This window comes from Aythya marila (genome assembly GCF_965140915.1).
Source record: "Aythya marila genome assembly, chromosome: 1".
NCBI classification, from domain to species: Eukaryota; Metazoa; Chordata; class Aves; order Anseriformes; family Anatidae; genus Aythya; species Aythya marila.
Window position 1 is genome coordinate 135,162,317 of NC_139042.1, and position 18,697 is coordinate 135,181,013.

Genomic DNA, 18,697 nt, shown 5'->3' on the forward strand with positions numbered 1-18,697 from the left:
TTCAGGTCAATTTGTACCACTGGTTTTAGATATTGTGCAGGAATACTTTTCAAGCACAGGAAGAAACACTTGCAAACAACATTTCAGCAGACAAAAATAAACAAAAATCCTTCCTTTGAAAGAAGGCGGCCTGATCATATCAAAGCAATTAATTTATTTTAGCATTAGTCTTTGAGACAACCAGAAAGCAAGTAAGAAAAAAAAATCATTAAATTCAAGACTGGATAATTGCTCCTGCATGGTATCTATCTTACATAAACATTTTAAGTACCTCTATTTCACTGATATCATCCAGTGATCCAAATAGGAGATTTATTTTCAAGTCCTGCACCTTGCACTCAAGAAGCATATTATGCCTTCTTAATCTTTTATCTTCCAATGAGGTTTCTATAGCTGCACCTTCCTTTTGTAATTTTGCAGCTTCCCTACATAAACAAATGGCACAAAACCATTAAGAGCAGCAACATCACTGCCAATAACATCTACAGTCAAACAGCATGAAAAACAGTTACCTTTGTAATCCCCATCAAAAATAAAGTGGTACTTAAATTTCTCCATCCTCTTTATGACCTGAAAGCACCAAGATCCTACAAGTCTGTGTCAACATATGTTTTTTAAACATCATAAATTTAACGATTAAGAGACAGAACATTAAACACATTAGTAATAAACAAGCATGAGGAAACTGAAATGTAAACTGTCTCTGAAACAGTTGACTTAAAAGAAGGATAAAGACAAAACCGTGACAAAAAATTAACATTAGGTTAAGGTATCCAACACTTGATAGGACTGGAGAAAATTGGAACGCTAAAATCAGAAAAAAATAAAAATCTCATTAAGTAAACTAGCTGTACAACCCGAATGAATATATAAAAGTACCAGCAAACATCTGCAGTAAAACACTTCAAGAAGCGTTTAACGTCTTTGAACATGTTCCCTTCAGAACTATCGCTAGGTATATAAAATATATATATATATGTATATAAACTATGTAGAATAACATTCTCATTATGGGATGCTCTCATGAGGTAATCTCATCCACATTACTTTTGGGAACCACATATGGAAGTGGAAGCCCTTTTTACCTCATGCATACTGTAAATGCCAGTTACCATGTCTCTAATGATCTTTCACATGAAAACAGAACATGAAAAATTCAGACATCGCAAGAACTCCTCTAAAGATTATAGCGTATCATTTTTCTCAGGCATATAATTCATAATTACCTATTAAGAGTTAACAACTTCTTTCTGAATTCTTCAACTTCACTTTGGGTTTTCATAATCTCAGATTTATGAGCACTTAATGTATCCTTAAGATGTTGCTCCTCCTCCACAATTTCGTTCACTCTTTTTAGATGTTTTTCCTCATCCTGCATCAAAATATTTTCATTTTTAACCTTTTACCAAAAACCTTTTAGTATACAGCTATATATAAAGTTGATGTTTAAACCCAGTACAATACTTCAAAATGTGTTGCAGCACAGTCTGAAGGGCATGGTGAAAAAAGCCCATCTTACACATTAGAATATCCAGCTGTTTTGTATACTTAGGCATGGCCAGCTCCAGATTTGTGACTGTACCAGACTAGATGATAATGCCACCACACAAGGCAGGGATCCTAAGACTCCTACAATCCCATGGACTACTCTTTTCCTCAGTTATTCCCATAGCCCTACTAAAAAGAACCCATCTGCTGCACTTGTACGACATATTTAGCAACACCTTAGGTACCTGAAATCATTTAAAAAGTATTGTTCATTAGAAGAGAAATCCTGAGGCAATCTGCATAAAAGAAAGAATCTCTGAAAAGTATCTGCAAAGGAGCAAAACACAATTGAAGTACTTTAGGTAAGTCTACCCCTGTATAACCCATACAACTGCTACATTGCTAGAAACGAGGTGCCAGAATATAGCAAACCTAATGCTACATGCATGAAGTCATACTGCTTGAGAATCCAGCACTACGGCAACTTGATCAAGACCTGCTGCCATTACAGCATCAGGACAAAGTATCTTCAGAATTTAATGTATTTCAACAGAATTACATGCATGGGCCATCAAGTCAGAGGGTTTTGTGCATGACTGAGTCACGGTCTATTGTTTTTCTCAGTATCAGAAATACATATCTTCTTATGTATTATTTGTTTCTCTAAAAGTTCCTAGAATGTGCATGTCAAATGATGCGTTTCGTCCCCTCCCCCCTCCCACACACACTTTGGAGCAGTTTTTACTTTATTCAAAGCACTGTTTTAGTGCACCATAAGCACAGTTTATTTAACAAGCAAAATACTATAAAAATTAATTATGAATATTTTTTTCCATATTACCAACATGATCTTGCTGAAGTAATTAAAAACAACAAAAAATGCTATGTAAGAAGAGTTCATGCATATTATTTCCATTAAAAATCTAAATTGGCTTTCATACTAAGTTATTTTATGCCTATTTGTATTTGTGAAGCACCATAAAGATGCAAAGCACCAGCGTTATTTACTATTCATTATAAAATATGCTGGAGTCTCAGCTACATACTATTAGTTTTATCTGTAGACATATGCTGCCATTTCATATAAACTGAACACAACCCTGTACAAACAGTAATCCCAGTTTTATTTTTAGTGAATTTATTTTAAGTAATTAATAAATATTTGAATATGACAGGCTATTCCAAGGTTAAAAGAATAACGTGCAGCTGTGTTTTTTTTTTTGTTGGTGGTGGTTTTTGTTTGTTTTGTTTTGTTTGTTGTTGTTTTTTTGTTTCTTAACTTACAAAGTCAGGACCAAATTAGGCACTAGAAGAATTACTCAACAGAATTTGTGATGTTTAAAATTGTAACTTGGCACATTCCGTCCTCTCAGCCCCACATATATTATATATGTGCATTACCTTAAGTAGCCCAGTAATCTCAAATTCATCTTTTTGAATTGTTTCCCTCAGCTTGCTGACTGTGTCTATTAATTTCTGTAGATGACCACGATTATATTCCAGCTGAACATTTAGTCGCATCTTCTGATTTTCAAACTCCAGTCTAGTGAAAGTACAGTATTTCAAGCCAACACTTACAAACCAGGATAGTAACTGTGATTTTACATTATTAAAAGATACATTTTTAACTTCTACTGTTTAGATATGCATTTTTTTTTTTGAATCTTCTACTGGATCACAGAAATTTGCATACATAGATTTCACTACACCAAATCATGGATATATACTGGAATTTATAAAAATACAGTGGTAATCCTTCTACAAATACAATATAAGGATCTAATGTGGTCACATTCAACATCAAATTTAATGCTAAAGGTTCCTGTATCTCAGGATCCTTTATCCTAAGGGATAAAGATAATTGATAGAGAGATGAGATGGGCAAAAGCTACCCTAGTGCTGTGTCCAATGCCTGCACTCCCTGTTCAGCCTTAGGAGTAAGCCTCATCAGCAGACACATACGTGTATCTAATTATAAAGAGCCTATCTCAGCTGGGAGGCAGTAATTAAGTAACATGAGACCAGAACTTTTTAGGCCATCTTCAGCCATGCTCATCCTCTCTTAATTAAGACCTGTATTTGTTTATAGGGGTACAACAGAAGAAGCTTTCTCACTTTCTGCTGTGAGAAATTAATGAAGTAAAAACCAAGTGGCTGCTCACAGAAAGGTTCCCTCTCAGCTGTTACTATCTGTCTCTCAGCTTTAAGCTCCTGGGTAACGTACCACCAGCGCTACATCTGTTGTTCAGGCAAAAGGGCTGACAACACCAGCTTCAGGCTCTTTAGGCCAAAGTAAGAATGCACTCTAGCACAGGCTTGCGGGACTAATGATAGCAAGTTAGGACACAAGCAAAACCAAAGCCATATGTGCAGGGTAGCATACAGCCATGCAAAAAGCTGCTCTTTCCACTATTATATTAACAGCTTTCTACACATCACCATTACTTCCGTTCTCGCCAACATAAATAAATGATCGAATCACTTCTGTCAGGTGCTTTTAACTTCAACAGAATGTACTGCACTATCTCACTGCAATTCTAGCCAAAGAGGCACATTTAGCCACATTACTGGAAGCCAGCCAGAGGTCTCTTTGTAAATACTGCTGAAAAGAAAATAGAGTTCAGCACTAGACATCACACTAGTTGTGTTAAAAAAAAAAAAGTGTACTTTCTATAAACTATGTCAGGAAATGCATTGTTATCTGCCAGAAAATACCTGCTCCACAAGCAGACATTTCATTTTAACATTTTCATTCCTTAAGATACAAATTTGTGATCCTATGACATTTTCCTTCTTGAGTTGAAAGTTACCTGTAAGAAAATTAAGATGCCATTTTCCCTTGATAGTATGTTCCTATGCTGAATCACTGCATTTTACATCCAGTTCTTCTCTAAGATTTATGACCATGACGAAGCCTTCACATCATCTTCAACTGTCATTTCTCAATGTGGATTTTAGATAACTATGCCTTAGCAACTATGCTACATTTTAACTTCAAGTTTGTTGCATAACATCTCTGGCTGTAACCGTCTAATAAACCCAAACCATGGTAGTGCCACTGCTAATTCTTGCAATGGTAATATACCTTCTTCAGTCTTATTGGCTTTTGGGGTATCTCCTGTGATGGAGTTACTTGTTTACTGATGTGCACAATCTGATATGTATATATATATATATATATATAAAAAAGTGTGTATATATATATACACACACACACTTTTTTTTTTTTAACATTTCAATTACAAATACAACCTTCTTCTATCAATCTCCTCTTGCTGTCTCACATGTTCTTGTTCATACACACGTATGTTTTCTATGCCAATTTCTTCACAGAATTCCTTGAAAACAGCATCTTCAACCTTTGAATAAATAAAGAAGGAACACAATGTTTATGCTGTTTTGCAGCCCAAGGAAGGAAAACACTTAAATAATCATCTCATGCTACAGACCACATTTTCAAGATACTTCAAGGAAACAACAAATGGAACTAAGAATCTGTACTTGACATTTTCAAATAACACCTTCACTACAAATGCCCAATAGAAGGTGTATGACCTGCAAAATGTTAACTCCCATATAAGCTCTTCTTGACAGCGCCTGGTCATTATAAAGGCAATTGAAGTCATTACAGTATAATAAACATCCATAGTTTTGTCTGTGGTTTCCACTCACCTGAAGGAAAGAAAACTAAGTGGTATACAAGCTACTAGTGAGCTACAGGCTTCTTGATGTAGTTCATTTCTTCACTTTAATCCTTTCAAGTGATCCATAAATATTAATTGCTACATCCCATTTAAAGCAGAGCCACATCAAAAGAACTGCTACAGAATCTCCCATTTCCTAATTATACAGTACATACTAACAAAAACAATGGACTGAACAACATTTTAAGACAACTTTACAGACCAAAAAACAACTGTTTACATTGTTTTGGTCTGTAACCCTGTTTAACCAGATACCAAATGCTGTATCTAACCAAGTAATATTATTCACAGGAAACAGACAGGCACATTTTTTTTTTTTTGGAGGGAGGGGAAGGTTGTTTTTTGTTTGTTTGTTTTCCCTCAATACAAGCAAAAGAAAATTTACCTGGATTTGTGATTCTTATGGTGCAAACACTAAGGACTTCCTCAGTGTCTGAGGATGACACACACGTGCACTCCCCCATGCCCGTACCACAACCAAGACAATACGCTGTAATTTTGGTTTCTCTTCACATGTAGAATTTCAGTCACATATTAATTCAAGGAAGTTTCTAGCCTCTGACCCATTCTTATCAGTTTAAGCTATATAATGTACTATGCACCTCACGTAACTCCTGATAGTGGTGAGGAATATGTGTTTGTACATATATGTGTATATGTACATCTACATAAGCATCAGGGTGCAGGGCTGTGAATTTCCAGATTAACTGCACCACCCCTCTTCCAAAGGATGTACCAGATTCCTTAGTGTTTGGCAAGACCTATGACAAAGGTGGCTTTCAGAGAGCAGTAGAGAATAACATACTTATTTTTCAGAAACACCAGAGCTCTTATCTGAATTCTAGCAGAACACACTATGAAACCCCTTTTGGTACTATATTGGGCTTTAGTTCTATTTACGTCACTGAATGCCTTCTATCTCTTCACAATAATCAACCTTTTGAATGTCAGCTGTCTGCATGAACTATTCTGGAGACCATCTGAAGGGAATGAGAGGGAGCTGAGGCTATGAGATGGCGGAACTATCTACAGAAAAGACAGCCTAGAAATCTAACCTGTTAGATCACGTAACATCTTTGAGAACATCTGTTGCTGATAAAAACGGAGAAGGAGTAGGCTTCAATGACAATAGTCATTAGCATACAATGGTCTTAAAAAAACAAACATAACCATAAAATGAAACAAAGAAGAAAATCAGTGCAATGAAGAATTTGCTGACTCAGCCACTACAATGGGCGATGAAGAGGCTGAACAGTACAGCCCAAAGCATCGCAGTGACTGGGGCTGCATCTGGCTGGCAGCTGGTCACCAGCAGTGTTTCCTGAGGTTCACATCTAGGACTGATGGATGCAGGAGCTGAGTTCATCCTCAGCAAGTCTGATGATACTAAACTGGGAGATGCAGTGCTGGTATATCCCAGGAAGAACAACAGGCACAAAGAATAAATGCTGGGTGCTGCACCTGGACACAGGCACAGACTGGGAGCCAAGTGGCTGAAGAGCAGCTCAGCAGACAGGGGCCTGGGGGTGCTGGTTTGCAGCAGGCTCAGCATAAGGCAGCAGTGTGCCCTGGCAACCAAGGAGCAAACTGCGTTTTGGGATATATTAAACACAGCACAGGTGTACACTCAAAAGAGATGATGCTCCTGCTATATTAATGTTGGCACAGCCTTATCGTGAATATTGTGTGCAGTCTGGGCTCCACAATATGAAAAGGATATTAAGGCCCTTGAAAGTATCCAGAGGAGGGCAACAAAGCTGGTAAGAGGGCTGGCAGGCATGTCCTGTGAGGAGAGGCTAAGGACACTTGTGTTGCCCAGTCTAGAGAAAAGGAGCCAAGACGTGACCTCCCTGCAGCTCCCTGAGGAGGGGAGTGCCGAGGGAGGTGCTGGGCTCTGCTCCTGGTCATCGATGACAGGATGTGAGGGAACAGCATAAAGCTGTGCCAGGGGAGGGTCAGACTAGGCATTAGGAAAAAATTCTTTACTCTGAGGGTGGTCCAACATTAGAATGGGCTTCTCAGAGGAGTGGTTGATTCCCCACGCCTGTCAACACTCAAGAGGCTGGACAATGTCTCCATTACTAGGCTTCAATTTCTGGCTAGCCCTGAAGAGGACAGGCAATTGGACTACATCACTATAGATCCCTTCCAACAGAAGGGCTCTGTTCATTCCCCCAGTGTAATCAAAGCACACAGAAAACACAGGTATTTGTCACTTTCCAACAACAACAACAAAAGGACTCTTTACACTGCTGCTCTTTATTTGCTTTTCAAGTATATAGTGGTGTAATGTCATCACCTAGACACAAGACCTGCAGAGTCCAGAATAAAGTATTCTAGCAGCACTAAGATCTGGTCTCAGCTCTAGAAAACAGATAGAGCTCTATTCCTGATGGCATGCACATGCCTAATCTGTCTTTGGGTTCCAGAAGTGTGGATCATCTCTTTTTCAGAAGAAGAGATACCAGAAGAAGAGATACCAGAAGAAGAGATACCTCTACAGACATCTGCTTAGTGCTGATTACCAAGAGATTTGTAAATGTTGTAGGTGTATAGGCGTACGGAGAGTTTAAAATTGGGCTTCATGTATGTGTATGTTGTCACAGACCCATGTGAGCCAGGAAGACTTCATGGCAAAAGGTAGTCATGGTCTAGTCATGCAATCACACTCTATAATTATCTTTCTACATTAAAATACGTACATGATTTTTTCTTTTTCTTACCAAAATCTTAGACACTGGAGTCTCAGAACAAGTAAGATAAGACTTTTGAAATTATACTCTCAGACATGAAAAAGCTGGAGTATTTTTCTGTGATTTGATCCACACTGGAAGTTTGTACTGTACAGCTCTAAAGCTGTGAAATTTGGTAGACCATCTACGCTCAATACAAAGAGTAAATCATATTTAATAGCAGAGGAGGAAGGGGAAAGAGAAGAAAACCCCTATTCTTCAAACTCAGAATTATTTTCTCAGGTATCAACTGGAATTATAGCATATAGATTAGGCATAGCATCATCTAGTATTCAAAGTATATGCATTCCCTTGGTTGGGTTTGTGTTTGGCACATGTAAATCACAGAATATTGATTTTAATGAAACTGATTTGCGAAGCTATGCTTCATACATACTAACACCCAACTGTAAAGTAAGGACATTTCAGTTCACTTGGTAAGTGACCAAGGTAGAAAAGGTGGGATGATTACTGGAGTAATTGTAACCTACTTTGTAGACTAGGTTTGTAAAAGTTTGAAGTTTTCCAAACTCTAATATGGTACAGAAAGAAGTTTCTGTAGAATAACAACATAAACTGTGTGACTATGACAGAAGGACCTACCTCATTGATTTTCTTCTGAAATTCTTTTATTTTTAATTCTCTCTGTAGTACTCCTTCATTTATCATATCATGCTGGGACTCAGTATTTACTAGTTCACTTTCCAGCTTTGATTTCTCCTACATAGAAGGGAAAAAGATGCTAATTTTTCTTAACAGGATGGTTAACTTCCTAGAAACTAACACCTTTCTGATCCAGATGAACTGTACTTTTCTGGTTAGAAATACTATTTTCTTCTCAAATGCTACTTACTCACAGTTGTTGCTAATTTACATGCAATAGTTACAGTAGAGAAGCAAATTACATAAGTATCATTTAAGTGTCTGTTGAGTTAAACCAGACATTGGGAAGTTACTAAATGATAGGCCAAACTTAGTTTTTAAATCAGTTTGAATTTCTGCTAATTTAGGAAAAGCCTTATTTAGATTATTTTGTCATTTAAAAAATATACGTTTTAGTAATTCTTTAGTCATAACTGCTGTATGTGAAACAAATTAAGGTAAAAAACCCTACGTTAGGAAGCAATACATCACTGCTGGTAATCACAATTTATGAAGATATATACAAAAATACAATGATTAAGCATGAAAATTATAAAGGCTTAGTACTACACCATGTAGAGATTAGCAAGATGTTTCTTTTTAATAAGGTCTAATTCACTTTGTGAATATTTAAGTCGCATCTGAGTTCCATGACACTGAGCATGCAAGTGCTTCAAATCAGTCTCCTTACGTTTGATTTTCATTAAGTCCTAGAAAAATATTACAACAGGAGAAGAGAAAAAGCATTTAAAATGAAATTTGATGTATTGAGAAATTATTTGTTTTTCAGGTTTGTTAACTATTTAACGCTAGCCTCACTGAAAACGGCCACCTTCAAAGTAAATGCTGATATCATTGGTCACACTCATGTGTCATTTCACATAGATTTATTTCTTAAAAGAAAGCACAGACTTGCAAATTCCTACTCTCTGCCCAGACTCCTCATTCCCCCCCCCAATAACTAAAGGTTTTGAGAATCATTTTATATTGACAGGTTTTGGTCTGTGCAAATGTTTTCATGTTAGCAGAATGTATTGACTTTTTTTGCTACAAGTTGTAGGGTACTTTAAACCCCATTTTTTTCCTTGAAGGAATATGAATATTATATATATGTATATATATTAACAACACTGTCCTTGTTCTCCACCTCTGTGATACATGAGCCAACCCACCAGCTGAAGACAGGGACTCACAGTATATTACTAAAAACTAGAACAGTATAAACAACTACTATGTCCTGTTTACTGCTTAAGGAATCACCTTCATTTCTCCCACTCTTAAATTAAATTAGACTTTATGCCTTTTGCAGTTAAGTGCTCTTTAAGAGGCCTACCTTTAACTCATTAATCAAGCTCTCTCTTCTTTCTTTCATTTTATTCATTTCTTTATCATCCCAACATCTGGCTTTGAATTTTAAATCGCTTGATCCTCCAGAAATCACTCCAGATTTCAAAAATAAAGTTCCATCAAGCGCCACCGTCTGCAAGTAAAAATTAATAAGTAACTAAATAAATTCTTAACACAAAGCAGTGAACTAGTGCATCAAAATAACATAGTTAAACAAGTGACAAACATATTCTTGTTGGACTCTGTATTCCAAACCAACTGATATGAAATATACTAAGCCACAAAAAAGCCTGCTGTTTATGGCTTGGGTCACATTCTGTTATTATTACAACAGATCGGAAAAGGAAATGAAATCTTGTGATTTCCTTCCATTTAAGAAGTTTAAGACATTCCTGTATGTTAGTAATTTAGGTTCTGGCCAGGTCAGTAGAGCAAAACAAGCAAGGTGATAATGGAAGGAAAACTCTACACCTGGAAGAGTGACCACCTCATTACAAACAGAAAACTTCAGTCTTAGTAAGCTTCAGTCTTAGTAAGGAACATTTTTTTTGTGAGTCATCTCAATTTCAAGCAACCCAGATGCCACGCTCACCTTCAACTTAAAGCTGTTCTAACCAAGATTTTTAAAAGCTTTAGTAAGTGTATAAAAGTGCTCCACAGACAGTGACAGAAATAGAGATATGGCAAAAAAAGAAAAAACTGCAAGATACAAAGAAGCTGTTTCATCTGTCTACAGTCTATATCTGCAACTATCAGATTCTTAAAATATTTTTTTAAAGCATTTCTTCACAGAAAAGCTATCAAGATATTTGTATTTTTAAAATCAACTATTTTAAGAACAGGATTATCCATTTTTCCTTATCTTTCCTTTTATCAACAGAGGACTATGTCAAGAAACAAGTCTGAACGCTAACTAACAATCTTTTCTAATTTGCCTCCTTTACCTAGGAAATCATTTAAATATACTACTATAGAGAGAAAAATGCAAGCATGTAAAATACCTGGCTATTTGTTTATGTGGGAATAGACTAGAGAGCACAGCATCATTTTTTGTTTATCTGCAGTATTTTGTAGGATGTACATAGAATAAATATTTAAATGGCATTAAATACCTAACATATAGAACAAAATTCAACTTCTTACTTTCAACCTCACTGGTCCATCAAATGCTATTTGTCTTGCTTCTTTAACTGTTTCACAGACCAAGCCATTCCCACTCACAAACTGAATTACTTTTTTCAGTGGATCAAATGGAGTTTGTACAACATCCACCAGCATTTTAGCTCCTTTTATCTCTCTTAACTTCTCATTAATTGGCTTAACCTGTAATGCAAACATGCAGTGTTTAAAATTCACGTTGTAATAGCAAACCATATTTAAATCTCAGTGGTCTGGGGACAGGATGTACAAATCAAAATAATGGGTCACTCAGTCACTACAAAAGTAGAAACAGATCTGTTTTTCATGTTCTGTGTACAAAACAGTCCTGAAACCTGTAAAGCCTCACTTTCAACAGACCCTTGTGCTCATGGGGACTTCAACCAAGCAGCTCTCTGCTCAATGGACAACACAGCAGGACGTAAGCAATATAGGAGGCTCCTGAAAATCACAGACAACTTCCTCACCCATGTGTGGGAGGCATCTGTGAGGAGAGGTGCTCTGCTGGACCTCATACCAACAAGGAGAGTCTTGATGCAAAAGATGAAAGCAACTTCGACTGCAGTGACCCTGTGATAGGAGAGTTCAGGATCTTAAGAGGAGAAATTAGGTCAAAAAGCAAGATGATGACACTGGATGTCAAGAGAGTAGACTTTGGTCCCTTTAAGAATCTGCTTGGAAGAGTCCCATGGGACAAGGCCTTGAAGGGAAGAGTGGCTCACAAATGCTGGTTAATTTCAAGGATCCCCTCCCTCCAGGAGAGGTCTATACCAACATGCAGGAAGTCAAGTAAAAATGGCAGGAAGGCTACAAGGAAGAAAAAAAAAAAAAAAAAAACAAAACACAAACAGAAGTATACAGAAGATAGAAGCATGGACACAAGACCTGGTAGGAAAAGAGAGGCACTATGCAAGCACACAGATTACAGTTAAGGAAGACAAATTCCAAACAGAATTGAGTATGTCCAGGGATGACAAAGGAGGAGCTTCGGTAAGTGCATAGATGGCAAAAGAAAGATGAGAGAAAACACACACTTTCTGCTGAATGAGGCAGAGGACCTGGTGTCAAATGGTATGATAGAAGACCTCCTTTACCTCAGACTATACTAGCAAGACCAACCTTCAGGAACACCAGGTCCCAGACATCAGTTGAAGGCTTAAACAAGGAAAACATGCCCTTGGTGAAAGATCAGGTCAGTGAATGCTAAAGCAAACCAGAAATACAGAAGTCCACGGGCTCAGATGAGATGAACACACAAGAGCTTAGGGAACTGGCTGATGGGATGAACACACAAGAGCTGAGGGAACTGGCTGATGTAATTGCAAGGCCACTTTCAATAACATTTGAACAATCATGATGACTGGGAGAGACGCTTGAGGACTGCAGGAGAACAAACATCTTTCTCATCTTCAAAAGGGACCAAGAAGGAGGACCCACAACACTACAGGCCAAACAGCTTCACCTACAACCCTGGGAAGGTGATGGAGCAACTAATTCTGGAATCCATTTCCAGGCACATGAACAAGAAAGTAACCAGGAGCAGTCAGCACAGACTCACCAGATAGCCTTCCACAATGAAACGACTGGCCTGGTAGATGAGGGAAGAGCAGTGGATACTGTCTGCCTGGACTTCAGTAAAGGCTTTTAACCCTGTACCCAACACGATCCTCACAGACAAGCTGTTGACGTATGAGCATTCAGTGAGGTGCCCTGAAAACTGGCTGAACTGCCAGGCTCGAAATGGAGGAGGCCAGAGGCCAGTAACAAGCTATGTATCCCAGTAGTCAGCACTAGGATGTTCCTGCTGAACATCTTCATTAATGACCTGGATGATGGGGCAGGGCGCACCCTCAGCAAGTCTGCAAATGACACAGAACTGGGAGAAGCAGCTGACAGACCAGAGGGTCATGTTGCCACCCAGACAGAGCTGGACAGGCTGGAGAACCAGGCAGTAAAGATCTTCATGACATTCAGCTGAGGGAAATGTTAAGTCCTGCCCCTGGGAAGGAATAATCCCATGCTCCGCAACAAACCGAGGGCTAAAAAACTGGAAAGCAGTCCAACAGAAAAGGACCGTGGGGTCCTGGTAGACACCAAGTTTAGTACGAGCCAGCAAAGTGCCTTTACAACAGAGAAGGCTAATGGTATCCTAGACTCAACTGACAGCACTGTGGCCAGCAGGTCAAGGGAGATTATCCTTTTCCTCCCCTCAGCAGTGCTGTGGGAAGTATTGTGTCCAGGCCTGGTCTCCCCAGGACAAGAAAGATATAGAGCTACTGGAGTGCAGCAGAGGACTGCTAAGATGATTAAAGGGACTGGAATGTTTCTCCTGTGAGGAAAGGCTAAGATACCTGGATCTGTTTAGCCTGGAGAAAAGAAGGCTCAAGGTGATCTCAACAGCATGTACAAATACCTGTAGAGACAGTATAAAGAACAGAGACAGGTTTTTGCACTGAGGTGCCCAGTGCCAGGACAAGAAGCAACAGGCACAAACAGAACACAGAAGGTTTCACCTGAACACTAGGAAGCCCTTCTGTGCTATGGGTCACAGAGCAATGGACTAAGCTGCCCAGAGAGTTCGTGGAGCCTCCCTTCCTGGAAGCATTCAAGAGCTGTCTGCACATAGCCCTGGGAAATGTGCCCTACATGGCCCTGCTTTAGCAGAGTGGTTGGACAAGAACACTTCCAGGTCCCTTCCAACCTCAACTGGTCTGTGATAATACTTCACAAGGCATAAAACATCTAAATATATAGGCAGAAGAAGGGTCTGAATCTCATCAAGAGCATGTAATGTTTTGAGCTTTACAGTCGTTCTCAAACCATGTTTGCTTTACTGTAGCACTTAAGCCTGTTTTAGTTAGCTTAAAGGAGACAGTATCAAGATTTACAAGTGTATTAAGTTGCTGATAACAGGAAAAAGAAAAATGTACTTACATCAAGGTAATCCAAAGCAAGAAAAGTTTCGGGTTCAGCTCGTTCTTGTTTTAGGAACCGTATGCAATCTCTTGCTGTTTTTTCCGTGGCAACAACAATAGCAGTCATGTATTTGCTGAACACTTTGGTGACAGCAAGCTGGTATTTTTTATGAATAGGTTGGCACAAGTCAAGCAGTCTTCCAAACTGAAGATAAAAAATATGGAGAAATAAAAATGTAATTAGTAGTCATCAGTCCAAATGGCAAAGTATGACTTCAAAATCTGAAAACGTTTAATTTCTTCCCCTAAGGTGACAGTTACATACATCTTATTGCATTACTTGCAATCTTTAGCATGTACTTTTAGAAGTACAACAGAGTGACAATAGTAAAATTGGCTAAGCATCTTTTTTGGCTGGAATGAAAGTGCCTAATACAATAAGATCTTTGACTGATAAGATCCTATATAAATAGAACGGCTAACTGGAAAATGACAGCAAGAAAGACTAAACAGCCTACTGTAGCTTCAACTCAAAAAATAAGTTAACTTCTTATAATAGTAGCATGAAAAAGAGTCAAAACTGCTTTTCTTGTACTGTGCAGTCCAAATAATTAAGCCTATTTTGCCTTATATTGAAGTATCACCTCCAGAGATAAAATTTATTCCAAGTGCATACTAACTCCACAGAATGACAGTAAATCTAAATGACAATAACAAGATTATTTGCCACAGATCAAAACATATTAAAAAAAAAAGTATGATCAGATACAGGTATTATCAGATTATCACTGTGATGCAATAAACAACCACCTACTACCAAAAAGCAGTTACAAATTCTAACTATTCTTTCAAGTTCTGTAATACACTCGCTTTTGCTCTTTCAACAGCTGTTCCCACCCATGAGAACTCTCACCTACAAGAACTTCAGTTCTTTGCTGTGTATGTTCCCTAAAGATCTTTAGTTCTGTTCCTGTAATTTTAGTTACAGTTGAACTTTCCCTGAAAAATTAAAGCCAATGCACATTCTGAACATTGTAATCTATAATTTTATTGAAGAACAATTTTCCTGCTTGTTCACATATAGCTACTGGTCTCCTGCATTTCTATGATTTTATGTTTATTATCAAATGATAACAGGAAGACTGTATGTGAGCATGTGAGGAGCTGTATGTGATAGGTCATCCACAGCATTATCTGATGCCATAGTATAAATAATATAATTTACAGCAGATCAAATTGTAGCTTACTATGATCTGCTCTTTTACCCTTCTCTTGGTAAATGCTTTCAATTCTCTGAAACAAAAAGAATAATTGCAAGGATAACACACAACACTATAAACGCCTTCATTTAGTTTCCTCATTTTCCTCAGTTTCATCAACTTGGATGTTCCTGTCTGCAACTCAGGCATGTGATGTTTCAGACACTCAGAACTACACAGAGGCATTTGAGTCCAGGTGTAATGCCAGATTTCTATGGGAATAAATAACAGCCGCCTAACAATCTAAAAACAGTAACCTTGCCAATTAGAACTACTAGTGTAGGAATGACATTTTGAAAATAAAATTGTAAAAACTGTAGTAAGCTGCAAAGTTCACTATGTTAATCAGACAAAACCATGAGAAGTGCCATGTGGCCTTTACACAGCAGGACTCAAGATTGCTGGGTGGCTATTCCAGTACCTGGAACGTTCACTGACCATTAAAAAAAATATATTTCCAGAATATAAACTTTAACACTGATTTAAGAACTAAATGTTTTGAAACAATAAGGCATTTGTATTTTTTTTTTTTTTTTTTTTGCCTATGAAATCCAAAAGACCAACACCAAAATTTCCTCTAGTTCTGACTGAGGACTTAGTGGACTATCAATCAGATGAAACCTGTCATGACCTTTCATCCTGAGACTTTAATTTGGATTGTGTTCAGTAATCTAGAATTAATACATCAAAGGAAGCAGCTCAAAGCAACTCTGCTGCCTCACATGCTGCTGTTTTAAGTTATCCACTTTCTATTTCCAAAGCCATTGCATTGGTGAGTACTCTAAGTCTGCAGCTCTTGAAGGAAAATGACAGAACACCTAGGACACCAGCTCTCCCCTAGGCGAGCAAGGTATCACCAGTATGGTCCAATTCTTGTCATATAGGGATACAACGTAAAGAGAAAGCAAAAAGAGACATGCAGTCATTCTTCTGATTCTTTTTGAACATCTTGTGAGCACGTATTATAAAAAGCTAACACTTGCCACATGCTGAGGTTCTGTCAAAGACAAATAAGCAGAGCATAACTGAGAAAAAAATAAAATACTACGTTATTATGGCTGCACTAGGAAGCAGAGATGTCAACTTCTAAACATTTTTTTTTGTTGTTTTTCCAAAATGGAATTCCCAACTTGTAAATCTCAAATGAGTATGCATACCGAAAAGGACTGAGTATACTGAGGTATACCCAGGGAGCAACTATTCAGTTGATTAGATTTATTAAAGAGTTCTTACTTGGAGTTGCTTCCAGAGTCAGAATAATTATCTTTAAAAGTATCTATAAAAGTGGTGTAGACATGCCTCATAAAGCATTCAATCAATTTTGGTAAATATCTTGAGATCTCGTGATAACTTAGAATACACAAAACACTGACATTATCGGTGGGTGATTTAAGTAAAGCATAGTATTTGATAAACAAACCATTTGTGAACAGAAGTCTGGAGTATCGAGAACAATCTGGGGAAAAAAATGGGAACAAATGCACCTGGAGTATTCTTCCTGGGATAGATGGGCTTAGAGCTGATCTTCCCATTCATTTGTTCAAAGTAAGCAAGTCAATATGTTTTAGTATAGACAATCACAGTTTAGAATAGGAAAAAAAAAAAAATAAGTCACACTCCATAAAAAGCACACAAGCGATCAAAACTTTTTTGATGCAAGTACTAGTCTGTTACTGGAATCTCTGAAAAATAATGACAGCAAATGCTCCTCTTCCAGTAGTACTATTTTGCCACGTGCACTGAAGCAGGCCTGAAGCTTAACACAACATACAAGAGAGTCCACTTTACTCTAGCTGCTTACACAGTCTTAAGCAGAATTCTCAGTTCTGAATTGTAATATAAGGCATCTAAGTGAGGTCATTCAATTACCACAGAATCTGGATACAGTCTTCTGAGACTTTCCAGCAACTCTGCTCTCATTTGCTGACGCTTTCCTTCATGGTAATCGATTTTGGCATTCTGCAGTTCACCAACTATTTTGTTCAATTCTTCATTCACTTCAGCCATTCGTATTGTTGAGTTTTTTATTTCTTCAGTAAGTGTTTCTTCCTGACGTTTCTTCTCTGCCAATGACTCACTTTGAGCCAAAGCAAAGGGAGGAAAGCAGTTTACTGTTTCATGTATACAAGCTTTTGGTTTACAAAATTAAAATCATTCCAAGGCCACAGACTACAAAACAATCATTGAAGTCTTTTAGAATCTGTAAGAAGTCACTTACTGAGTTGCATTCTATAGCACAAGCTATTGCTAAGGTTTCCAAATTGAGTTCCAGTGTGAATTTATGACTGCAATATGAAACGCCATTATTGTATCCACCATCAATAAAAGGTCTGATATTGTAAAACTATGAAGGACTGAAGATTCTCATTCAAAACTATGACTCACTTCATGCCAATGCAAAGTCATTAAGGCTTTGCTAAACTCCACTACACAATACTTAATTAAAATAATTTTGTATCACAGTTGCAATGGGTTTGCTGCTATCTGACCATAGCAAAACTTTGTTCAGTGCATACACAGCACCGCTAAGCCAAAGTGCACGATACAGATGCATAGGAAGACAACAGGCTGGGAGAAATCTCTGAAGGTATCTATTCTGACCTGCAGAGAACAGGGCTAACATCAAAGCTAGATCGGGTTGGTCAACGTAGGGCTTATGTACTTTTATTTCACAAAGAGTGAAAATCAGGTAGAAAACAGAACAAGAACTGAGTTGTGCTCCTAATACAGTGTCAATATTAACTTGTTTCTAGAGCAGCACAACTACAACACTGCCCCTATTCTCTCTCTCAGAATTTCTACACTAATAGCCCCAAACCCTACGTGTAGTGATGTAATTTGCACACATACAAGAAATTAGAAGCGATTATAATAACGTTTCAAACAACATATGGGTGTCATCATATTTCCTACTTAATTTGACAGCTAAAGTAACAGGAAAAATTAATACCACAGCAGAAGAATTTGAAAATACGTTAACATACAAGAAATCTAATTAGCTTTTACTTTTTTAAACATACATGCATAACTTGGTGTACTCTTCCAACTTCTCTATTCGTCTTTTATGCTCTTCTATCCGTTCCACAGTCTGTTTAATGTTTTCCTAAGAAATCACATATAGAATGTGTTAAGAATCAAATGATTTTATTTACTTATTTATTTCACAGCAATATATAAAGCTCTTAATTCCAAGTACTGAGATGCATCTTTTCTTCCTTGTAAGTATTTCATGCTGACGCAACAGCATCTATTTTCAATAGCAGATTAAGCTGCACTATGAATAGCAAAAATAATTTTACCTTGCTGGAGACGTTACTGTACTTTTCATGTTTGGCAACAGTTCAGAGAAAGCCTCTTCAGCACAAAGAATCACGACACCATCAGTGGGATAATTTTACACACAGTGTTAGTAAATTACAGGTGTTAAAACAAAAAATGTGCTTTGCAAGAAT

The 18,697-nt window shown here is 37.6% G+C and overlaps 1 protein-coding gene across 1 annotated transcript in view; it reads right to left on the reverse strand.

Annotated features, from left to right (window-relative positions):
• The window catches only part of SMC1B (structural maintenance of chromosomes 1B), a gene marked incomplete at its 5' end in the record, with an annotated part of 35,069 nt that overhangs the window by 8,539 nt on the left and 7,833 nt on the right, over nt 1-18,697 (reverse strand). Inside the window, 11 exons of the mRNA XM_082772516.1 lie at nt 272-425; nt 1,227-1,372; nt 2,890-3,031; nt 4,741-4,847; nt 8,528-8,644; nt 9,139-9,276; nt 9,900-10,046; nt 11,057-11,236; nt 14,006-14,191; nt 17,115-17,322; nt 18,266-18,348. Of these exons, the coding sequence (XP_082628642.1) occupies nt 272-425; nt 1,227-1,372; nt 2,890-3,031; nt 4,741-4,847; nt 8,528-8,644; nt 9,139-9,276; nt 9,900-10,046; nt 11,057-11,236; nt 14,006-14,191; nt 17,115-17,322; nt 18,266-18,348 (1,608 nt within the window). The remainder of the gene's footprint in view (nt 1-271; nt 426-1,226; nt 1,373-2,889; nt 3,032-4,740; nt 4,848-8,527; nt 8,645-9,138; nt 9,277-9,899; nt 10,047-11,056; nt 11,237-14,005; nt 14,192-17,114; nt 17,323-18,265; nt 18,349-18,697) is intronic.